This window comes from Carlito syrichta, unplaced genomic scaffold (genome assembly GCF_000164805.1).
Source record: "Carlito syrichta isolate Samal-C Ts95f unplaced genomic scaffold, Tarsius_syrichta-2.0.1 Scaffold288153, whole genome shotgun sequence".
In the NCBI taxonomy this organism is placed as follows: Eukaryota; Metazoa; Chordata; class Mammalia; order Primates; family Tarsiidae; genus Carlito; species Carlito syrichta.
The window spans coordinates 275,243-294,351 of NW_007232249.1; the positions used below are offsets into that span (position 1 = coordinate 275,243).

General features: G+C 53.0%; 1 protein-coding gene across 4 annotated transcripts in view; it reads left to right on the plus strand.

The window, feature by feature from the left end:
* CACNA2D2 (calcium voltage-gated channel auxiliary subunit alpha2delta 2) overlaps positions 1-19,109 on the plus strand; it is a 139,036-nt gene that overhangs the window by 53,919 nt on the left and 66,008 nt on the right. For all 4 annotated transcript variants that reach the window (XM_008053401.1, XM_008053403.1, XM_008053402.2 and 1 more), the window contains exon 3: positions 14,272-14,388. In XM_008053401.1, coding sequence (XP_008051592.1) covers positions 14,272-14,388 — 117 coding nt within the window. The remainder of the gene's footprint in view (positions 1-14,271; positions 14,389-19,109) is intronic.

Consider the following 19,109-nt stretch of genomic DNA (forward strand, 5'->3'; position numbering starts at 1 on the left):
GGTGGCTACACAAAGCAAGGTACCCGTATAGGAGGGATTCCCTGGTCTGCTTTGCAGGACTTCCCTGCAGGGCAGAGCATATCCAGGCGCAACTGGCAGAGGAGCCTATACAGGGACGGCCTCGCCTGTGCTGAGGAGGGACCACATGCTCACTACCTTGGGTCCTCAGCCTGGGGTATCTTCAGCACTCTCCAGGGGCCCTAGGATGGGGGAAGGTAACAGCAACTCAGAGGTGTCTAGGCCCTGGAGGAGCCTAGGAAGTGTACACGGGGTGGGTGGGGAGGACATCAGGAGGCCACGCTGAGGACGTGGCTAGTCTGGCTCATAGCCTGGCTGTGGGGCCTGAAAGAGGGAGCTTCTTGCTTAGACCTCTGGAGGCACTGAGCAAAGTGGACCTGAGCCATGTTCCAGCAAGAATGAGGGGCAGGCATAGCAGGGACCTTGGCTGGATTCTGAAGGAGCTCAGAGTTCCCCAGACTCCATGGTGACTGAGGCAGGGGCAGGCCTGGGGTGCAGAGTTCTGGGCAAGTAGACTTGGAGGCTGCCTAGCCAAGGGTATGGGCAGGAATACAGGAGGGGCTAGCACTCAAAGACCCTCGAGGAGCAGTGACTGAGCAAGATTGACTTCTTGCCCTGGTCACGCCCTGTCCCCAGGAGAGTGGTCAACTGGGGTGTGTCCCCAAGAGCCTTCCCCAGCTCCCTTTGGGGACCTGGGCCCACCGACCCTGCTTGGCAGGACTGCTAATTGAACCTCCTTTGAGAGATCTCCCAGCATTCCCAGTGACATGGGTGGGGGTGGGGCAGGGAGGAACATAGCTTCCCAGTTCTCCTCTCCCTGCTAAGGAGGAAGTAGGGCCGCCTTACATAACCAGGGCAATTTGTTCCGCTCTTGTCCTCCTGGCGTCATTGCCCTCACTGCCACCTTGCTCAGGGAGCCCTTGACAGAGCTAGGAGCTCAGGCCTCCCTCCCTCTTGCTGGAGGTTGCTGAGCAGAGGACACGGGAGCTCAGAGCACCTTTGCCTCCAAGACCTGATGGGGGCTTAGGCCATGGAAAAGTGGAAGGGTAGGAGGAACAAGGTCACACGGTGTGCAGGAACTTAGGCTTCCAACCCCTAGCCTGCCAAATGACCCTACAGGTTCTCAGAGTTCACACAGACAGTCATATCCTGAGGCCCCAGTGAGGGATGGGGGTTCAAGGCTACTGGGCCCTGTCCTCCCAACAACTCTCTTCTCAGGCCTTCCTTTACCTTTGCTGCTGTTTGCTGTTCCCCTGCCAGGGGGACACTAGATCTTTTTTGACCCATCCACTCATACCCTCCTCTGGAACATCTTTCCTGACCTTCCAAGCACAGAAGGAGGTGACAAGCTGGAGCCTGAGTTTTCCTGGCCCTTCCTTGCTGTTCACTCTACCCTCTTGGGCCTCAATTTACCCATCTGTAGCCTAAGGTCCTAGGCTTCTACCCTTACAAGACCAAGGTGGTTTTCTGCAGGTAGTAGCACCCCTGCAGTGTGCCTACCCTCTGGACCCAGCTCAGAATTGTCCTTGTCTCTCCCTCTCCACCACAATCCCTCTGGGCAAATGGGTTGGGCAAATGAGCCCTCAAGGTCTGGTGAACAAACAGGCAAACAAGTTAGGGGCTTGTTATCCTGAAGGGGCTGGCTTCCTGGCAGGGTTTGCCCAGCTAAGAGATAGCTCTCCATGGATGTTCAAAACAGGATGGGGTTTGTGAACACAGGATTCAGCTAACCCCTTTGACTTTCAGATCCCCAGGGCAAGGGACCTGATGGACGTGGCGGAATGAGCAGTCAGAGCAGCTTCCCAAAGGAGGGGTCAGGGGCAGGGTTGGGCCTGAGGAGGGTCACAGGATTTCATAGGCTAGAGAATGGTTGCTGGGGAAATAGAGGCAGGGTCTGGAACAGGATCTGTGTTCTTGTGTGTGATTAATCCCAACTCTGCCAATTGCTCTCTGTGCCTCAGTCAACTCATCTGTGAAATGGAGACAACAACTAGGGCTTTTAAAGAGTTGGTGAATGAATAACTGGAGGCTCACTTTGGCCCCACCAGTACTGGCAGCAAATATTCCCATAATAATTCTGGCACTCCCATCTAGCATCCCCCAAAGCTGGGCAATGAGGAGGTGACCCATCTGGGGGCCCAGGTGCGGCATCTGCCTCCCCTGAGCATAGTACACTTAACTTAGAAGTTCATGACTGTTCAGGTTAAGGGCCCTCACGGTGTTTGCCAGCATGGTCCAGGCTGTCAGTCCTGTTTGCACAGTTCATTTGCATGGCAAACACTGAGCCCAGACGCGGGGGAAGGTAAATGCTGGCCCATATTGCTGCTGGAGTTTGGCGTACATGGAGAGAGAACCTGGAACTAGGGGTGCCAAGGTTTGTCCCTCTCCGCTCACAGAGAAATAAGGGGAAACTGAGGTACAGAGAGGGGCCAGGGGCTGCTCAGGAGCACCCATCTGAACTAGGTCCAGAAATCATTGACCCTCAGTTCTGGGAAAGCTTTGGATGGTGACCACCCTGCATTTTTCAGGACCAAAGTGGGAGCTTTCCTGTGAGAGCCCAGGAGAGGCTGTGAGTGACAGAATAGACCAGGTCTCCTTGGGAACGTGCCCTCAGTGTGCATGCATCCTCAATGCATGCATGTCCCTAATGTGTACCTGTCATCAGCATAATTCTGGCATGTGCAAAGCCTCAGTGTCTTGGTCCTGTTTGTTTATTTATTTATGCTTCTGACTTGTTGTGCAGAAGATTTAAGGGCACTTATGAGGATACATAAAATTCAAGAAGCACCTATAAATCGGAAGTAGAAGAAAAAGAAAAAGGAAAAACCAGGGGAGGCTGGGCTCAGTGGCTCAGCCTGTAATCCCAGCACTTTGGGAAGCTGAGGCAAGTGGATTGTCTGAGCCCATGGGTTCAACCCGGGCAACTTGGCGAGACCTCATCTCTACAGTAAATTAAAAAAAAAAATTAACCAAGCATGGTAGTGTGCGCCTGTAGTTCCAGGAAGGCTGAGGCAGAAGGATCGCCAGAGTCCAACAGGTCGATGCTGGGGTGGCCGTGAGTGTGCCACTGCACTCCAGCCTGGGTGACAGAGTGAGACTCCAACTCAAAAAAAAAAAAAAAAAGACTAGGGGAAAGAGTAAGATGGCATCAGGAGGTGCTGACAAGGGGTGAACAAAATGGCACAGGCATGGGTGTGCCCCCTCATACACTTGCTTGCACATTCACTGTGGGCTTCAGCCTGGCCCTGGTACCCACTGCTTTAGTGATGCCTGATACTCGGACCTTGTGATCAACCTGTGCCAAGGACTCAGAAAGGGGAGCCTAGCCAGGCTTTCCTGGGACCCTGGTTCAGAGGCCACTATTGGTCAGGCATGCCTTTGCCTTCACCAAGCCCAGACTCTCCAGTAGTGTATTCGGCAGGAGGGTTTAGGGTCATGACCTTCAGATAGCCCCAGCCTTCTGGGGCCAGCAAAGTTCTACTGCTTACAATTCAGATGGCCACAGACCACCTTTTGAGGTGTGGACAGAGACACACAGAGCTTCAACCTGGCCTGCGGCTGCTGGGCATCCATTACCATTGGACAGGCCCATCTGAACCATGGTGCTTTACCCATGAGCCTAAGTGTGAAGCATGAGTGGGATCTGCAAGCGGCTTCCTAGGTGCTGGGTGTGAATGCAGTGAGGTCAGTGTGTGTGACCTGGTTTGCCAGGTCAGGCTTATGGGCCTGCAGCTGCATCTGTACACTAATATAGGGCAGGTCCCTGGGATGACCTTGCCCCAAAAGGAGCCCTTGATGCCATGGGAGGCCACCACTACCTTCTGAGCTTACTTCCATCTCTACTTTTATCCCCTAGACCTGCCATGCCAAGATCTCATGTTTTTGCAATAGCAGCCAGCCTGAGAGCCTTAGCAGTACCTCTCATTGTGTTTGGGGCTGTCATTGGTGCTGTCATTATTTAGTGACATCTTCAGTAGCAAGTCTCAGCAGCAAAGGGCAGGCTTCCAACCTGTGAAGCTGGGAGAGTTGGTCCCTATAGGACAGGGTGGGACAGGGAAGGTGATTAGAGCCTCAGGAGCAACCTCAGAAAGAAGTCCCATGAGAAGTCACCAGCATCCTACATTTAACCTTCTATCTTCGAGGAATGCCCCGACAGCCCAGCTGAGGTAGCTCAGGGCTGTGCATACTGTTTGGTTGAAGGCTCATGCCAAACCACAAGGCTGATAAAGGAGGGCTAGGATTCAAACTGTGGCTTTTAGCCATTTTCGGCCATGAGTGCAAGAGACTAGAGAGTCTCCCCTTTGGGAGATTCCAACTCTCCTGGCACTTCAGTTTCCTCATCTTACAGATGAGGAGGCAGCCAGCTGCTGAGGACACCCCGTATGCCCTTGTTACAGTTCATGGACAGCAGTGGATAAAGAACAATCAACACTCATCCTCCATCCCTGGAAACCTGACTATGAGGCAAGGCTAGTTTCTGGCCACTCTGGATTCCCTGGGGGATTTTCCTAGCCCCTGAAGATTGCCCACCCTGAGCTTTCAATGCTGCAAGGGATGGAATGGAGGTGATGCAGACAAAGAAGCAGAATTTGTTCTTTGCTCCATGACCTCAATTCCATCTCACAAGGGTATTTATGGGGGAAGTTGCTGCCAGCTCTGGACTATGAGGGACAGTTATCTTAGATACAAACTCTAAACTGATTGGGGCTGTGATAATTAGGAACCCTCCCTGGCCCACTGAGGGTCCATTGGAGCTTCTGTCCACCTTGGCTCCCAGAGCCCTTCACTCCCATCTCCCAGCACTCTGCTCCTAAGTCCTGCGAAGCAATAAAGAGGACCTTATTCTAACCCCTGTTTTATAGATCCAAAGATGGAGATGTAAGGGTTTGCAGCCAATTTCTCTGTTTCCCAGAACCTTGTTTCTTCAGTTGTAAGTGACAACAAAGACTCCATGGGTTATGTGCTGAGCCCTGTCCTCACACAGAGGACCCTGTCATCACTACCATTGTCTTTCTGCAGTTAAAAGATTGAGGAGTCCCAGTGGAAGGAAGGCAGGGCCAACTGAGTGCGGAGGCAGCAGGAGAGAGCAGAGCCAGGGTGGGTGGCAAGGGGGCCCAGACGCCGACACAAACAATCTGCTTCCCATAAACATGGGCGCCCACACCAGCCGGCCGCCACCCGGCGACTTCTGTGAGTTGGGAAAGTGCGGGTATGTTTACTCACACTCCCCCGTGCCAGCTGGTATGCTGGGCACAGCTTCCCTCCCAGCTGCCTCGACAGCCGGCGGCTCCCAGCTCAGGGAGGGGAAACAAGCAGGGGCCCCTGGATCTTGCCTGCATTTTGGTTCACCTCGGGCTCAAATCCCCCACCCCGATGCTAAATCAAGAGGAAAGGGGCCTGAGCATCTCCATGGCTGGTGTCTATGTGGCTGTGCTGCACCAGAGTTGTCTCCCCTGCTCTCCAAGGCTACCTGAGTAGACAAAGGCCTGGAGGCTGGAACCATCCAGGGACCTCTGTTTTGCGTTTAGGCAACAGGTGTCCCTTCAGTGGTCTGTGCCTCTTGCCTCTATACCCCAGCTGCCTTCTTGGTAGTTGCTTCCTGCTGGGGTGTGGTCAGCACCTGGGTATCTCAGCACAGCCAGATCTGATGGGTGTAGTTTCAGGGGTCTGGTGGGTGTAGTTTCAGGGATCTGGTGCCCACGGAACTTGGAATGCGAAGATCTCCATGCCTCGGGTTCTCTGCTCTGTGAATACCTTGTTTGAACACCACTTAGCAGTGGCACCTGCAGGAGGTCATGTGTCATCCCCCTGAGGTCAGGGCAGATTCTTGGCTATAAAGCTGTCTTCTCTATGGTGTTATACCACCACCCCCAGGCCTGGGGCAAGCATTTCAGATCAAGGAGCAGTGGGAGCTCAGAGGTAGGGCCTCCGGGACACTGCTTAGGGGGAGTGCTTCTTAGGCAGGCACTAGGCAGCCCATGCTGAAGCTTTAACTTGTGGCCTTGGAGATGGATCATGGGTGGCATTGGCCCTGTAACATTTGCTGTTGAGATACATAGGAGTGTACCTGATGCTAACATAGGCAGGGACACTGGAGTGTGCCTCTTCCCCAGCCCCCATGCACTGGGCCATTTGGAATTGTCATCTCTGTAGTAGGAAGACCTCCTCTCCCATTCAATTCCTTTCTCACCCCAAAGCATCCCCTTGACCACCAAGGGAGCTGGAACTTAGGAAAGATAAAGTTGCAGACCTCAAGCCTGTAATCCTTTGGGAGGCCGAGGTGAGAGGATTGCCTGAGCTCACGGGTTTGAGAACAGCCAGGGCAACTTGGCAAGACCTCATATCTACAATAAAAAAAAAAAATTAGCCAGGCCTGGTAGCATGTGCCTATAGTTCTGGCTACTTGGAAGGCTGAGCCCAGCAGGTCAACGCTGGGGTGACCATGAGCATGCCACTGCATTCCAGCTTGGGCAACGGAGTGAGACCCCAACTCAAAAAAAAGTCACAGACTGCAAGCTTCACATAAGCACAGAGCCATGGAAATAATATTATCTAATGATAGCAGCCTGGAGTATAGCCACTGTGCTGGCTGGTCACTGGTAAATCCCTCCTCAGCATCCTGACAGTCAGGCTTTTATACTTCCTGTGATAGGGAGCTCACTAACTTATCCGGGTGATGCTTCCAGCCTTTGGGAGCCCTGAGTGTGAGAAAGTTCCTTCAGTTTCTCTGAGCTGGAATGTACCCTCTGCTCACAGAAGCCATCAGGAACCTTGGAGAAAGGACCTCATTTTTGGAGTTAGGTGGACACCATATCCCTCTAGAACTGTTCTCACCTGAGATACAGGCCCTAATACTGGAAGTCTTACTGCAAGTCTGGCCTGAAGTAAATTGATAATCAGGATTGCTGCAGTTTTAAAATCAGTTTGGAGATTCACATCTGTTTTAGAGGAGCAAAGGGTTGTGCCCAGGAATGGGCATGAGCCATGCTCAGCTAGCCTCTATGATAGGTTGTGCCTTGCCTGGGAACATGTTTGGGGCAGGCCTCACAGAGGTCGGGATCTGCATGGTGCAGGCCCAGGGAAGCTGGCGCAGACTAGCCCCAGCCTGGCTGGGAGGATTTGGTTTATTGTTTTGTGTTGGGTTTTGTGTCTTTTGAAAAACAAGAGATTGAGCCTTTTTATGACATGGATTTTACAGCGTAACGAGGCAGCGTAATTTCCCATTCTCAGCAGCAAGTGCACTTTTTACACTAATTGCATAATTAGACATAATGTACTAATTGCGGTAATGGATGACAGTCAACTAAACTTTAACTTTAAAAACATGGAGGCGTTGCTGGGGGTGGTGGTGGGGGCTTCATGCCCCTGTGAATTTTGTGAAGGAAATCCTACAGGCAGAAGCTACCTCTTGGGGCTAAGAGACCACAGAGCCACCAGCCCTTCTCACCTCATGACCAGGCCACATAAACCTCAGTCATGGAGGATCCCCACTCCCTGCCACCTGGATATCTACCTCTCTTCCCCTCAGACTCTGTCTCCCTAGTTTCCCTTCTGCCCCCTACAAGCCCCTCTGCTCCTTCCATTATCTTTCCCTCTTCTCAGCCTTTGCACCTGGCATTACTCCTGCCTAGAGTCCCTTGTCCTCTGTCCATCCATGCCTTTCAAACTCCTGCCCAGCCTTTCAAACTGTGCTCAGCTGTCCTCTCCCCTGTAAAGCCATTCCCTGTCTTTCTTGACCACCCCCCCCAAGCAGGTGAGCCCTACTCCCAGGTATCTCCTGCACACCTCTCTCCACTGCCACCCATGTGCCATTAGCAATCTGAATGGATATCTGTCCCCTCTTGATGGGGAATCTCAGAAGGGCAGGGATGAGATCTGACCCAACTCTGCTGTCCCAGGCACAAAAAGGACCCACTGAGAACCTCTGGAGTGAATGTGGAGGTTGCCAGTGGGACTGTAAGGAGGTGGAGGTCAGCCCTCCTGGGCTGGTGCTGTTAATGGGCCACCAGCCCAGGAGGGCCACATCCTCAACCTGCTCCAGGAGCCCCTTCCCTGCTCTTGTATAGCTGTGTGACCTCCATCATAGCCCATGCAGGGCCAGACTGTAATGGCCTGATAATGTGTCTGTGATCTTCTCTAGAGAGAGCATTCATCCCAGACAACCAACTTCACAATGTACAAATCCTGATTGTGACAGGACACCATATACAACTGACTAACCATGGGATCACCCCACATGGGAACCTAACATGGCAGCTGGCAAATATCAGCAGCTGACGATGCATGTGACTATGTGGCACATAACCCCCCTGCCTGGGCACCAACGGTGTGCTCCAAGGGTTCCAGGGGCCCCTTGCCTTTGCACTATTGTAAGTTCTATACCAGGCAGGCAAGAGACAGGCCTCAGCCCCTGCCAATCACACACCCAGTCCAGTACCTGGTATGTCCCCAGAGCAGCCAGGTTAGGGTTATGGGACAGCTCTTCAGTCCCATCAGAAACAGGGCTAGCCAGGTGTTGTGGCTCATGCCTGTAATCCAAGCACTTTGGGAGACTGAAGCAAGAGGATTGCCTGAGCCCAGGGCACCTTGATGAGACCTGGTCTCTACAATAAATAAATAATTAGTTAACCAGGCATTGTGGCACGTGCCTATGGTTCCAGCTACTTGGAGGGCTGAGGCGGAAGGATCACCTGAGCCCAGCAGATCAAGGCTGCGGTGGCCGTGAGCATGCTACTGTATTCCAGTCTGGGCAACAGAGTGAAACTCCAACTCAAAAAAAAAAAAAAAAGGACCAGGCTCAGTGGCTCAGCCTGTCACCCCGCCACGTTGGGAGACTGAGGCGAATGGATTGCCTGAGCCCGTGGGTTCAAGATATGCCCTGGCAACTTTGCAAGACCTCGTCTCTACAATAAATAAAAAATCAGCCAGGCACGGTAGCGCACGCCTGTAGTTCCGGCTACTTGGAAAGCTGAGGCGAAAGGATCGCCGGAGCTCAGCAGGTCGACGCTAGAAAGGCCATAAGTGTGCCACGGCACTCCAGCCTGGGCGACAGAGTGAGACTCCAACTCAGAAAAAAAAGAAAGGGTCTTTGGGTGCCTGTTACCCCATCAACTCTCTGTACTTCAAGGAGAATTAGCAGTTATGTCAGTATCCTCTGTTTTTCTCACTGTGTCAGGAGGCTGGATAAGCAGCCTGGAGTGAGGTGGGCGAGACAGGGGGCCAGGACCTGGCTCTGTCCTGACTGGCTAGGGTCCTTGAACTTATACTACCAGCCCCCCACCCCCTCCTTCCTTGCTGGCCCAGTTCAGGATCCCTGAGCAAACATGAGCCCCTGACCCACCCACCCAAGGCTCCCCTGATCCTTGACATGAGGGTATCCCAATCTGGCCTCTTAAGGTTGTTCCCTCCCCAGCACTAGGAGCCTAACCCACCATCTTTAGTCCACTTTCTGCCCTACCCTTTAGGGGTCTGAAGGCAGATATACTGGGCAGTTAAGACCCCCACCTGGCTGCTCTTTGTGAGGCCAGAGAACAGACGCCAAGAGGTATGGCAAGATGGAGGATGGGGAGCAGCAGATCTCCCAAGGGTCAAAACTCAAGGCTCAGCTCCCCCTGTGCCCTGCCTGTGCCCTGCCCAGTTCCTAGGGCCGGGGGAGGAAGCCAGAATACTGGAGCACCTGGCTGAGCCCCAAGGTGAACCTGGGCCGTTGAGGAGACAGCCAGAAGAAGCAGGGCCGAACCTGCGTCAAATCTTTCTTGTTCCATTTTCTTTCTGATTTAATTTTCCAGAGATTAGGGCCCGTTCACCTTCACTGCGGAGAGGAGCCTCATGTGCGTGTGCCTGTTTTTACTCCCAGGGTTGGGTGGTTGGTTAGTCGATCAGTCTGGTTCTGCCAGTCCTCCCCTTTCCCCCCTCCAGAATGGCCCTCCTACCTCCCAGTGGCCTCAGTTCTTCAGTGTCAGCCTGCATCTGCGCCTTTCAAGCCAGATACATCCCAGTTTATCTCCTGTGCCTCCTTTTCCAAGGACCTCACCTTCAAGTTTAGGGATAAATGAAGGGAACAGAACTGTACAAAGTATGACCTAACGCAAGGGCTTTGGATCAGACAGACTTGGTTCAAACTCAGCTTCACCATGTGGGTTAACTTCTCTGGCCCTCAGTGTCCTTTCTGCCAAATGGAGGTGATCAGAATAGCACCTCTTCAGGAGTATCGGGGATTAGTGAGATCAAATGTGGCCAGAGCCTGGCTGGGCTCAACAGCAAATGGGGGCTGTTCTTGCAGCCTCCTTGGTCCCTCCTCCCACCTCCCCTCCTGTCTTTTCTTCTCTTCCTTCTCCTTTTCTGCTCCCCTCCATCTTCCCCCTTTTCTTGGGCAGGTTGAGAGCTGGCTCAGATTTGGGCTTCACTACTGCTGGCTTTCTGTGACTTCGGAAAATGCCATCTGATTGAGGGCTGTCCAGGTCACTTGTCCTGAGATCTTTAGTCTCCTGTGGTGGCTGTCTCTGTGTTCCAGACATGTTGGGGCTGGCAGCTCAATGCCCCTCTCAGGAAGGAGTGTGGATAAAGCTGGCACCCTTTGCTCCTGCCAGCATCCAGGCTTCCTGGAGGAGGGCTTGGGCCCCCTAGGAGGCTTCAGCCTCCACAGACCCTGTGATTCCTTAGGCCAGAGGCTAGCTAGACATGCCATGCCGCATTCTAGAGTTGAGAGAGAGTTGAGGTTAGAACAAGCCCTGGGGAAGGGGAGGGAAGAGGTGGATGAGCAGGTCTCCATAACTGGTGAGGTGGGGGTGCCCTCAAGAGAGAAAGGCACCCAAGGTGAGCAGTGGCTACAGGTACATGGTACAAGGTAGAGGTAGGCAGGGACTCCTGGGAACTAGGGGCTGCAGACAGCCTCCTGAATTATCCCTTGGAACCTCAGTCATCCCTGCTCTCCTTGTCCCTCGGTCCCGCCTGCTACAGTATCTCCTGCCTTCCCCCACATGCCCACCTGACTCCAGTCTGCTACTCTGTCCTGCCCGCATCCTGGCACCCTCTGTGGTCTGCCTCTCCCTCCCTATCACAGCTGACATGGAGCTACAGGACCCTGGGGCCTGCAGGGCCCCATGATGTTCCTCAGTCCAGCCGCCTGGGCAGAAGTGGGACTATGTTGGCTGTGCTGCTGTGGGAGCTGTTGGCTTTTTCCAATTAACTCTCTGGGCCAAGGACATCAGTGGCTGTGCAGTCCTGCTGTGGATGTTGAGGCCCTGCCCCCAGTGCATCCTGGCCTTCCTGCTGCTTCCTAGCTTGTTTCAGGGGCCAGGGCTAGAAGCTGCAGCTTGAGGGGGCTAGCCCTGGGCAGGGTCTGTGTTCTGGAGTTGCACTGAGCTCTCCTGGGCTCCCTGCTATGCCTGCAAGTGGAAAGCACCTTCCTCAACCACATCAGTATAGAGATGACCTATCTCCCAGGGTGGAACCATCTGCTGAGCTATGTTACTTGGATCTTCCTGGGATTCAGGGCACAGCTCAGAGCACACCCCAGGAGACAGGAGCAACTGGAACAGGTCCAGTGGAATGTTTAGGAGATGGGTGAAGCACTTGGGACCCACCGTTCAAACACTGTTGCGCCTCAGGGACTCATCTGGGATTGGGGAGCAGGCTTGGTAGGCAGTTTGACCTGCACATCTGAATTCTGTCCTCACCTCCCCAGAAACCCCTTCTAGCCTATTTCCCTGCCTTCACTCTAGAGAGGAGTTAGATAGGCAGGGAAAGGCAGAGGGGATCCAGGGATACCATGAGCAAAGGTATGGCAGTGCGAGTTGGCATGGGCTAAGGACTCAGAGGCCTTCAGGTGCATAGCAAGCCAGTGGACTGGAGAGGACCCAAATGCTGGCACCAGGGACCAGTAGAAGGACACCATGGTAGGTTCTTGGGCAGAAGTGAGACAGGAAGAAAGCATGGTGGATGCATCCTTGGACTCCAAGGGCTCACACAGCTGCAGGCAGAAGTAGAGAAATCAGACCCAGGCCCAGATGGCCCAGATCTCTGCTCTTGGACATGGAATTGGGCATATACATTTTCAAGTGTCCACTGCACACAGACAAATGCTAGGGGAGAGATAGAAGGAAGCTGCATGACTGTGCCCTATCAGTGGCATCTCAATGTCTAGGCTCCCCCATCATCACCTCCAGGGCTGAGACATGGACAGGGTAGTTGGGATGGGGTGGAATGCCCAGGCAAGCCTAGGAGGAAGGAGTGGGACTGGAGACTCCAGGAGACCAAGGCCAAGGAGAACCACATGGTCCAAATTTGAATCCTGGTGTTCTATGGCTATGGACAGCCCAGACTGGCTGTGCCTGGGAATGACCTTGACAGGACAATCTGAGGTATGGGAATTTCATCCCAGTCCAGAAGAAGCCAGGCAGCTGTGACCCCTGCTGGTGCAAGTAGGACGGGGTGGTGCTCTGTAGAGGTTTCAGCTGGTGTGACTGAGACCGGGGCCACACCCAGGGGCAGTCAGCCAAGTAGTCCCCAAACCTGCGAAGGATGGGTGAAGCTGATTAGGGACTTGGCTTTGCCACTCAATCACGTGGCCTTGACCTGTCCTTTCCTAGTTCTGAGTCCTCAGTTTCCCTAACAGTAAGGCACTGGGCTCTAGGCTCTCTGTATTTCCCCGGTGACCTCCAGGGTCCAACCCCTCCTCACCCTCTGTCTCGAACACTGTCTTCCACCTGAGGACCTCTGTCCTGAGGCAGGGCCCAGGAGTCCAGGGAACAGCCTGGTACCCACTTGGGGCCTCCACCCTCCCTGGCCATGTGGCCAAGCCTCGAATCTCACCCCATAATTGCCACTACTCTGCGGGAAGGAGCGACTTCACCACAAATTATTTTGTTCTAAAAGAAGGACAAAAAGAAAAGAAGCTGGGAGGGATGGAGGGTGGTGGGAGGAGGAGAAGATTGCCTGAGTCGGCTTTGTGCAGTGCTTTAACCCTTGGACTGCCAGGCGCTAGGTGGGCAGCAGGGCAGGGGCTCCAGCAGCACCAGCTCTCCTCCTCCCTCATCCCCCTGTCAGATGATGAGGCCTTATCTCCCCACCGTCTTGCTGTCACTCTGCCGACCTTATCTCTCTCTGCCTGTCTTTCGTCAGCTGCCTCTCCCACCTCCTTATCCTTCCTCATCACCTCCTTTCTCTGTCTCTCCACATCCCTTCACTTCTGCTCAGCCTAGTGGCATGGCTCAGTCGTGGCTGCCTATTCTGTGACCTCTGGTGGTGAAGGAGCCTGTGCTTGGGGCACAGACTTCCTGGGGTCACCTGAATGGACATATGGAAACAATGCAAAGCTGTATGATGCATACACACATACACACACACAAACACACATATGCACACGCACATGCACAACCCAAGACCCCAGCCTTGAATAAAGATACTTGCAGAAATCTCCTAAGACTTACATATAAGCCCTCAGGCTTCATCTAAAAGCCCTAACCCCACCCCACTCCCAACACACCAACACATGCACATGCACTTAAACAGATGTATTGAGCCATAACGCGCGCACACACACACACCATCAGATTTCCACTGCCACATACACGTGCGCACAGACCCATCCCCCGGAGGAAGGATGGGCAGATTCACTTCCCCCAGTCTGTCCTTTTTTCCTTGGTCTCTGCTCCCCATGTTCTGTGCCCTAAATGGCAGAGGAGGCTTAGGGGTGCCCAGAGCTTCCACTGCAGTTTCTGCAAGTGCCCTGGGGCATTCCCCTCAAAGAGGGGTATGGATGCCTGAGCCCATATGGAAGGGTGATTGTGTGTGTATATGTGTAGCTATGAGAGCATCTTCGTGTTGAGATATGGGTGTGTGCTTATTGGCTCTATTTTCCCATAATACCCAGTCTCCGGCCTCTTGTTCAGCCCACCCTTCCCCCTTTGCCGTTCACAGTTACCCTGAGCTAGTCAAGGGTTGCTGCTCATGGCTCCTAAAAGTAGGACCCTGAGGCCCAGAGAAGGCAATGACAAGCCAATTTCACCAATCAGAACCACTGGCCCTAACTGGGCCCTCATCCCAGATGCAAGCTCGCCCCTGGCCTTGCCCCTCGTTTGAGTCTTTGGGGGCACTGGACTTCCATGCCCTCTCTCAGAGGTCAAAGCCAGGGTCAGGGCAGGGTAGGTATGAGGACTATGCTGATATTAGCTGTATACAGGGGTTCTTCAGGGACCACAGCATGGGAATGTGGGACCACCTAGCCTCACCCCAGCCTCTGCTTCCTTACAGATCTACAAGGACAATCGGAACCTCTTTGAGGTGCAGGAGAATGAGCCTCAAAAGTTGGTGGAGAAGGTGGCAGGGGACATTGAGAGCCTGCTGGACAGGAAGGTGCAGGCCCTGAAGGTAGGCATGTGTGTTGGGTGAATTGGGGGCGGGCAGGGGCATTGAGGCAGGGCCAGGTGAAATGGCCCTGCACTCTGAGGGCAGTATCCTGACCCTTTGTAAACATGTGGCCCTCTTGAATTCAAGTTAGGCCATTTAGCAAGGCTGTGCCCATGTGGACTGTGAGCAGTTGCTGCAGGAACAGGGTGGTATTATCTGGAGTAGGCTGCGTTAGGGTGACTTGGAGTCTTGGTGGCCCCATGTGGACATGAGGGTGAGACCCAGGAAAGCCCTTCTCCTCCCCCATTCTGTACCCAGGATCTTTCTATTCCTCTGGGTCCCCAGGTCTGTCTATGAGTGGTGCCTTGGGTAAGCACCTGGCCAGGATGGAGTCTCTGTCCCTGAGGTGAGATGCAGGCTCTGATGGGGTGGCAGTGTTGAGGGTCTCTGGGGACCCCACAGAGAAGGTTGTGGCCACATAGGCTGGGGGCTGCTTTGCCCATGACTTTGAATGTTTCTCTGCCCTGTTCTGGACCTCAATCTCCCCGTCTATATGCAAAGAGATCATGCCTGTCAGCTCCCAGGCACTATGGCTCTGTGGGGTTCCAGGACCTGCTAGGCTGCCCTGACAAAGCACGCAGACCTCTGACCCTCAGCCCATCCCATGGAGAGCAGATGGGAAGGGGCTTCTGCAGCTGCAGAGTGCCCAGGGCAGGCCATGAATAAATGAATGAGGGGCATCCCAATGCCTCTGGATCAGAGGCACATCCACAACGACCCTAGCCTGTGCCAGAGATAGACCAATCCAATAAAAAGTAATGAAGTCCCAACACATGCTCCAACATGGATGAACCCGAAAACATTATGCTAAGTGAAAGAAGCCAGTTACAAAAGACTGCATATTGTGTGGTCCCATTTCTATGACATGTCCAGAATGGACAAATTCATAGAAATGGAAAGTAGATTAGTAGTTGCCTTGGGCCAGAGGGGAAGGGATAGGGAGGGCTGGCTAATGGGTACAGGGTTTCTTTTGGGGTGATGAAAATATTCTAAAATTAGATCTTGGTGATAGTTGCACAACTCTGAATATACTAAAAGTCACTAAATCATATACTTTATTTGGGTAAATTTGCTGGTGTATGAATTGTATCTTAATAAAGCAGTTTTTTAAAATGAGCAAGTCTACACAAGCTGTGCCCAGGCTCAGGCCAGGGCCCTTGCAGAGTTAAGTCAGGGTAGACACCCCAGCCCAGATGTCACCATTTCCAGGCCCCTGGAGAGAACTAGAGTCCCTCTCTCCAGGAGCTGGGCTCTGCTCCCTGATGGGTTCTCTGTATGCCCCTGAGTGACCTGGGTCATGGAATGGGGGAAGCTGTATCCCAGGACTGGGAGGAGAAAGTAGATTCTGAGGTCCTAGCCCAGCCCCACTCTGCCTGACTTTCAGGATCTCCTAGTCACAGGTATGGGGAGACAGTTGGGAGGATGAGCTGTCATGAGGAGGAGGCAGAACCAAGCCTTCAGCAGGAACAGCAGCCTCAGTTCCTGGAGAGCCAGGATGTCCCTAAAGCAGCCCCAACTTCTTGCCTTTCCTCCTTGCCTTTCCAATAACTGGGCCCGACCTAGACATGCTCCCCTCCTTCCTCGTGTTCTCTGTCCCTTTGTCTCTCTCTTCCTCATTCCAGATCCTTCCTTTACACACTACTTCCTAACTTTGTTGCCCCCTGCCCAGTTTACAAATGTAGCCGCCCAGTCCTGACCTTGTGTTGGAACCATTTGATAAATGTGGGATGGGGACTCCTTCAGGCCTCGGGGCCTGCCACTCACCCAGACTGCAGGACTGGTCCCCTCAGTGGGGGTGCTGATTGGTAACTCTGATGGATGCCTGACCTGACCCCCACACATGGAGCCCAGGGTCCAGCACCCTGCCTATCCCCATTGGGAACAGCAGGACTGTATCTCTTTCCAAGCCCCTTTCCCCACCCCTCAAAGAAACAATCCATTCTGATAGCTTGGGGGGAACAAATAAAGGCCTGAGGTCCTGGTCTCAGCCCTCTCCCTGCATTTCATATGCTGGACCCTGTCTTGTGAGGCAAGACAGATATTTTTTTCCCTTTCCACTGCATCTGCAGCCCTACCATAGCCTGGTACACAGTAAGCACTAAATACTAGTTATTTTCAATAGAAGAATGATAGAGAAAGGCACACATCGGGCACTTACTGTGTGCTGAATCTATCACATGCCATTCGCACAGCAGCTCCATGAAGGAAGCTTTGCCACCCCTACTTCACAGAGGGGAACACTGAGACTCAGAGGAGCCATGCATCAGGCCATGCAGCAGAGTCAGGATTTGAACCCAGGTCTTTCTGACCCTGAACGAGTCCCTTGACTCTCCACATTATTCCTGAGGTAGGCACAGAGCCCCAGCTCTTACCCTCCCACCACTGCCAGTGAACTCCTGCTGCCCCCCTGGCTCCAGGTCCATGAGATATCCCTGCCCATATCCCCATAAGAAGGAGAAAACCACCCTTCCCCCTTCTTGGTCCAGGTTGTTCAAGATGAGCTTTAATCCCAGCACTTTGGGAAGCCAGGGTGGGAGAATCACATGAGACCAAGAGTTTGAGACCAGCCTGGGCAACATAGGCAAGACCCTGTCTCTACAAAAAATAAAATAAGGCTGGGCTCGGTGGCTCAGCCTGTAACCTCAGCACCTTGGGAGGCTGAGGTGAGTGGATTGCCTGAGCCCACGGATTTGAGACCCACCTGGGCAACTTGGCGAGACCTCATCTCTACAAGAAATCAAAAATTAGCTCATGGTAGCGCACGCCTGTAGTTCCAGCTACTTGGAAGGCTGAGGCAGAAGTATCGCCGGAACCCAGCAGGTCGAGGCTGCAGTGGCCAAGAGCGGCCGTTGCACTCCAGTCTGGGTGACAGAGTGAGACTCCAACTCAAAAAAAAAAAAAAAAAAAGCTGGATGTGGTGGTGTGCACCTGTAGTCTTAACTACTTGGGAGGCCAAGACAGGAGGATCACTTGGGCCCAGGCGTTCAAGGCTGCAGTGAGCTATGATCACACCACTGCACTCTGCCCTGGGCAACAGAACAAGACTCTGTCTCTAAAAAAAAAAAAGATGGACTTTGGTCTTAATTATATTTTAAATGTGCTCTTAATCAAGTCCTAGTCCTTTCTCCTTTTCCACATTTGTTTGTAGCCTGAGTATTTATGGAGGGAGAAGTATTGGGGCCTGCCCGCTACCCCACCCCCACCCCCACTGCATTGTTTCTCTCTCCCTGGACCCCATCCAGTAATCCAATTTAAATCCTTTGCTCCGGTCTGGAATTTTAATTTGGGACTTGCAAAGAGGGAGCTGAGCAACGAAGGACCGAAGTTCATTGTCTCATCTAATCAGAGACAATCAGATGTTTGTAATGAGTTTCTCCAAGCTGCAAAGGGTAGATTCTGGGGCCAAGAGCCAGGCAGGAGCAGGCCAGATCAGGAACTTTGCAACATAGGCCACTAGCATCCCCAAGTCCAGGAAACATGCTAGCCACTTTTGCTTTTGGAGACATGGAGGGGAACCTGTCTTAGAACTGCAACTACCCAGGGCCCATTCTCTTAGGGTCTTGAGTCCCAGGAGGGATAGCAAGATACCCTAGTTCTTCCAGTGCACTGTGGACAGAGTTGGACCCAAAACAGTACTCTCCTGTCCTACCGGCTGGGTCCTTGGCATATGGCCCCTGTCTCAGAAAGGTCTTCTCTTCATTTATATATTCCTCCTTCCATCTATTGACCAACATTCCCCAATGGCCAGTTGCGCCAACATTTCCCAATGGCCATGCACTATGCAGTGAGGGACAGGACCTGTTCCTGCCCTCTTGGAACTCTCAGTCCCATGCTCTCCCAGGCCATAGTTCTCCCTCTGTAAAATATGGACATGAGCACCCTCCCTGCCCAGGAAGGAAACCAGTTGTGTACCTCTGGTTTCAACTCCAGGAGCCATCACTCATAAAGGCCATAGTGTGGACAGTGTCCTTGAAGTTTGTGCTCTCTTCAGCACCATTTCTGGTACCTGTTATGCATGGCTCAGAGGAGAGACCATGGGAGGAGGCACTGCCCTGGATAAAGTGACAGAGGACCCCACTTAGAAAGATTCCTGCCTTTTCTTTGGGGGGCAAGGCCAAAGGCATTGTGGCCTAGTGAGCTTGGTTCCTGGAGAATGGGAAGCCCAGGGATAGGGGAGCTAGGCCAGAGCAGGTTCTCAAAGGATGTCAGTGTGGTGGCTAGAAGCCTGCATTCAGGGAGGCCCTTTCACCTCCAACCTAAGACAAGCCAGGCGCAGTGAGAGGCCTAGCTGGAATCCAGAACCTAGAGCCCCCATCCCTGGGCTTAAACTCAGCCCTTCCTGCCATGATTGTGCTCTCCACCCCCTTCGGGTCCCTCCCATGTACCAGAGGCCAAGTCTTTCCAGATGTTGTACCTTTTGCTTTTGCTTTAATGTAGTGTTGTGTTTTTTTTTTTCAACCCTGTTTGCACATTGGAATCACTTGAGAGCTCTTAAAATCATGACACCCAGCCCCTACCTCAGCTCAAATACATCAGATTCTCCAGGGGTGTGGCAGGTATTGTTTGATAATTCTGTGTAGATTCAGAGTTCAGGACTTCTCCCCTAAAATGGAAGAAATCATTCCTTCCCATGATTACTGGCCTCGTTCTGAGTATCCACCAAGTGCCAGACCCAAGATGCA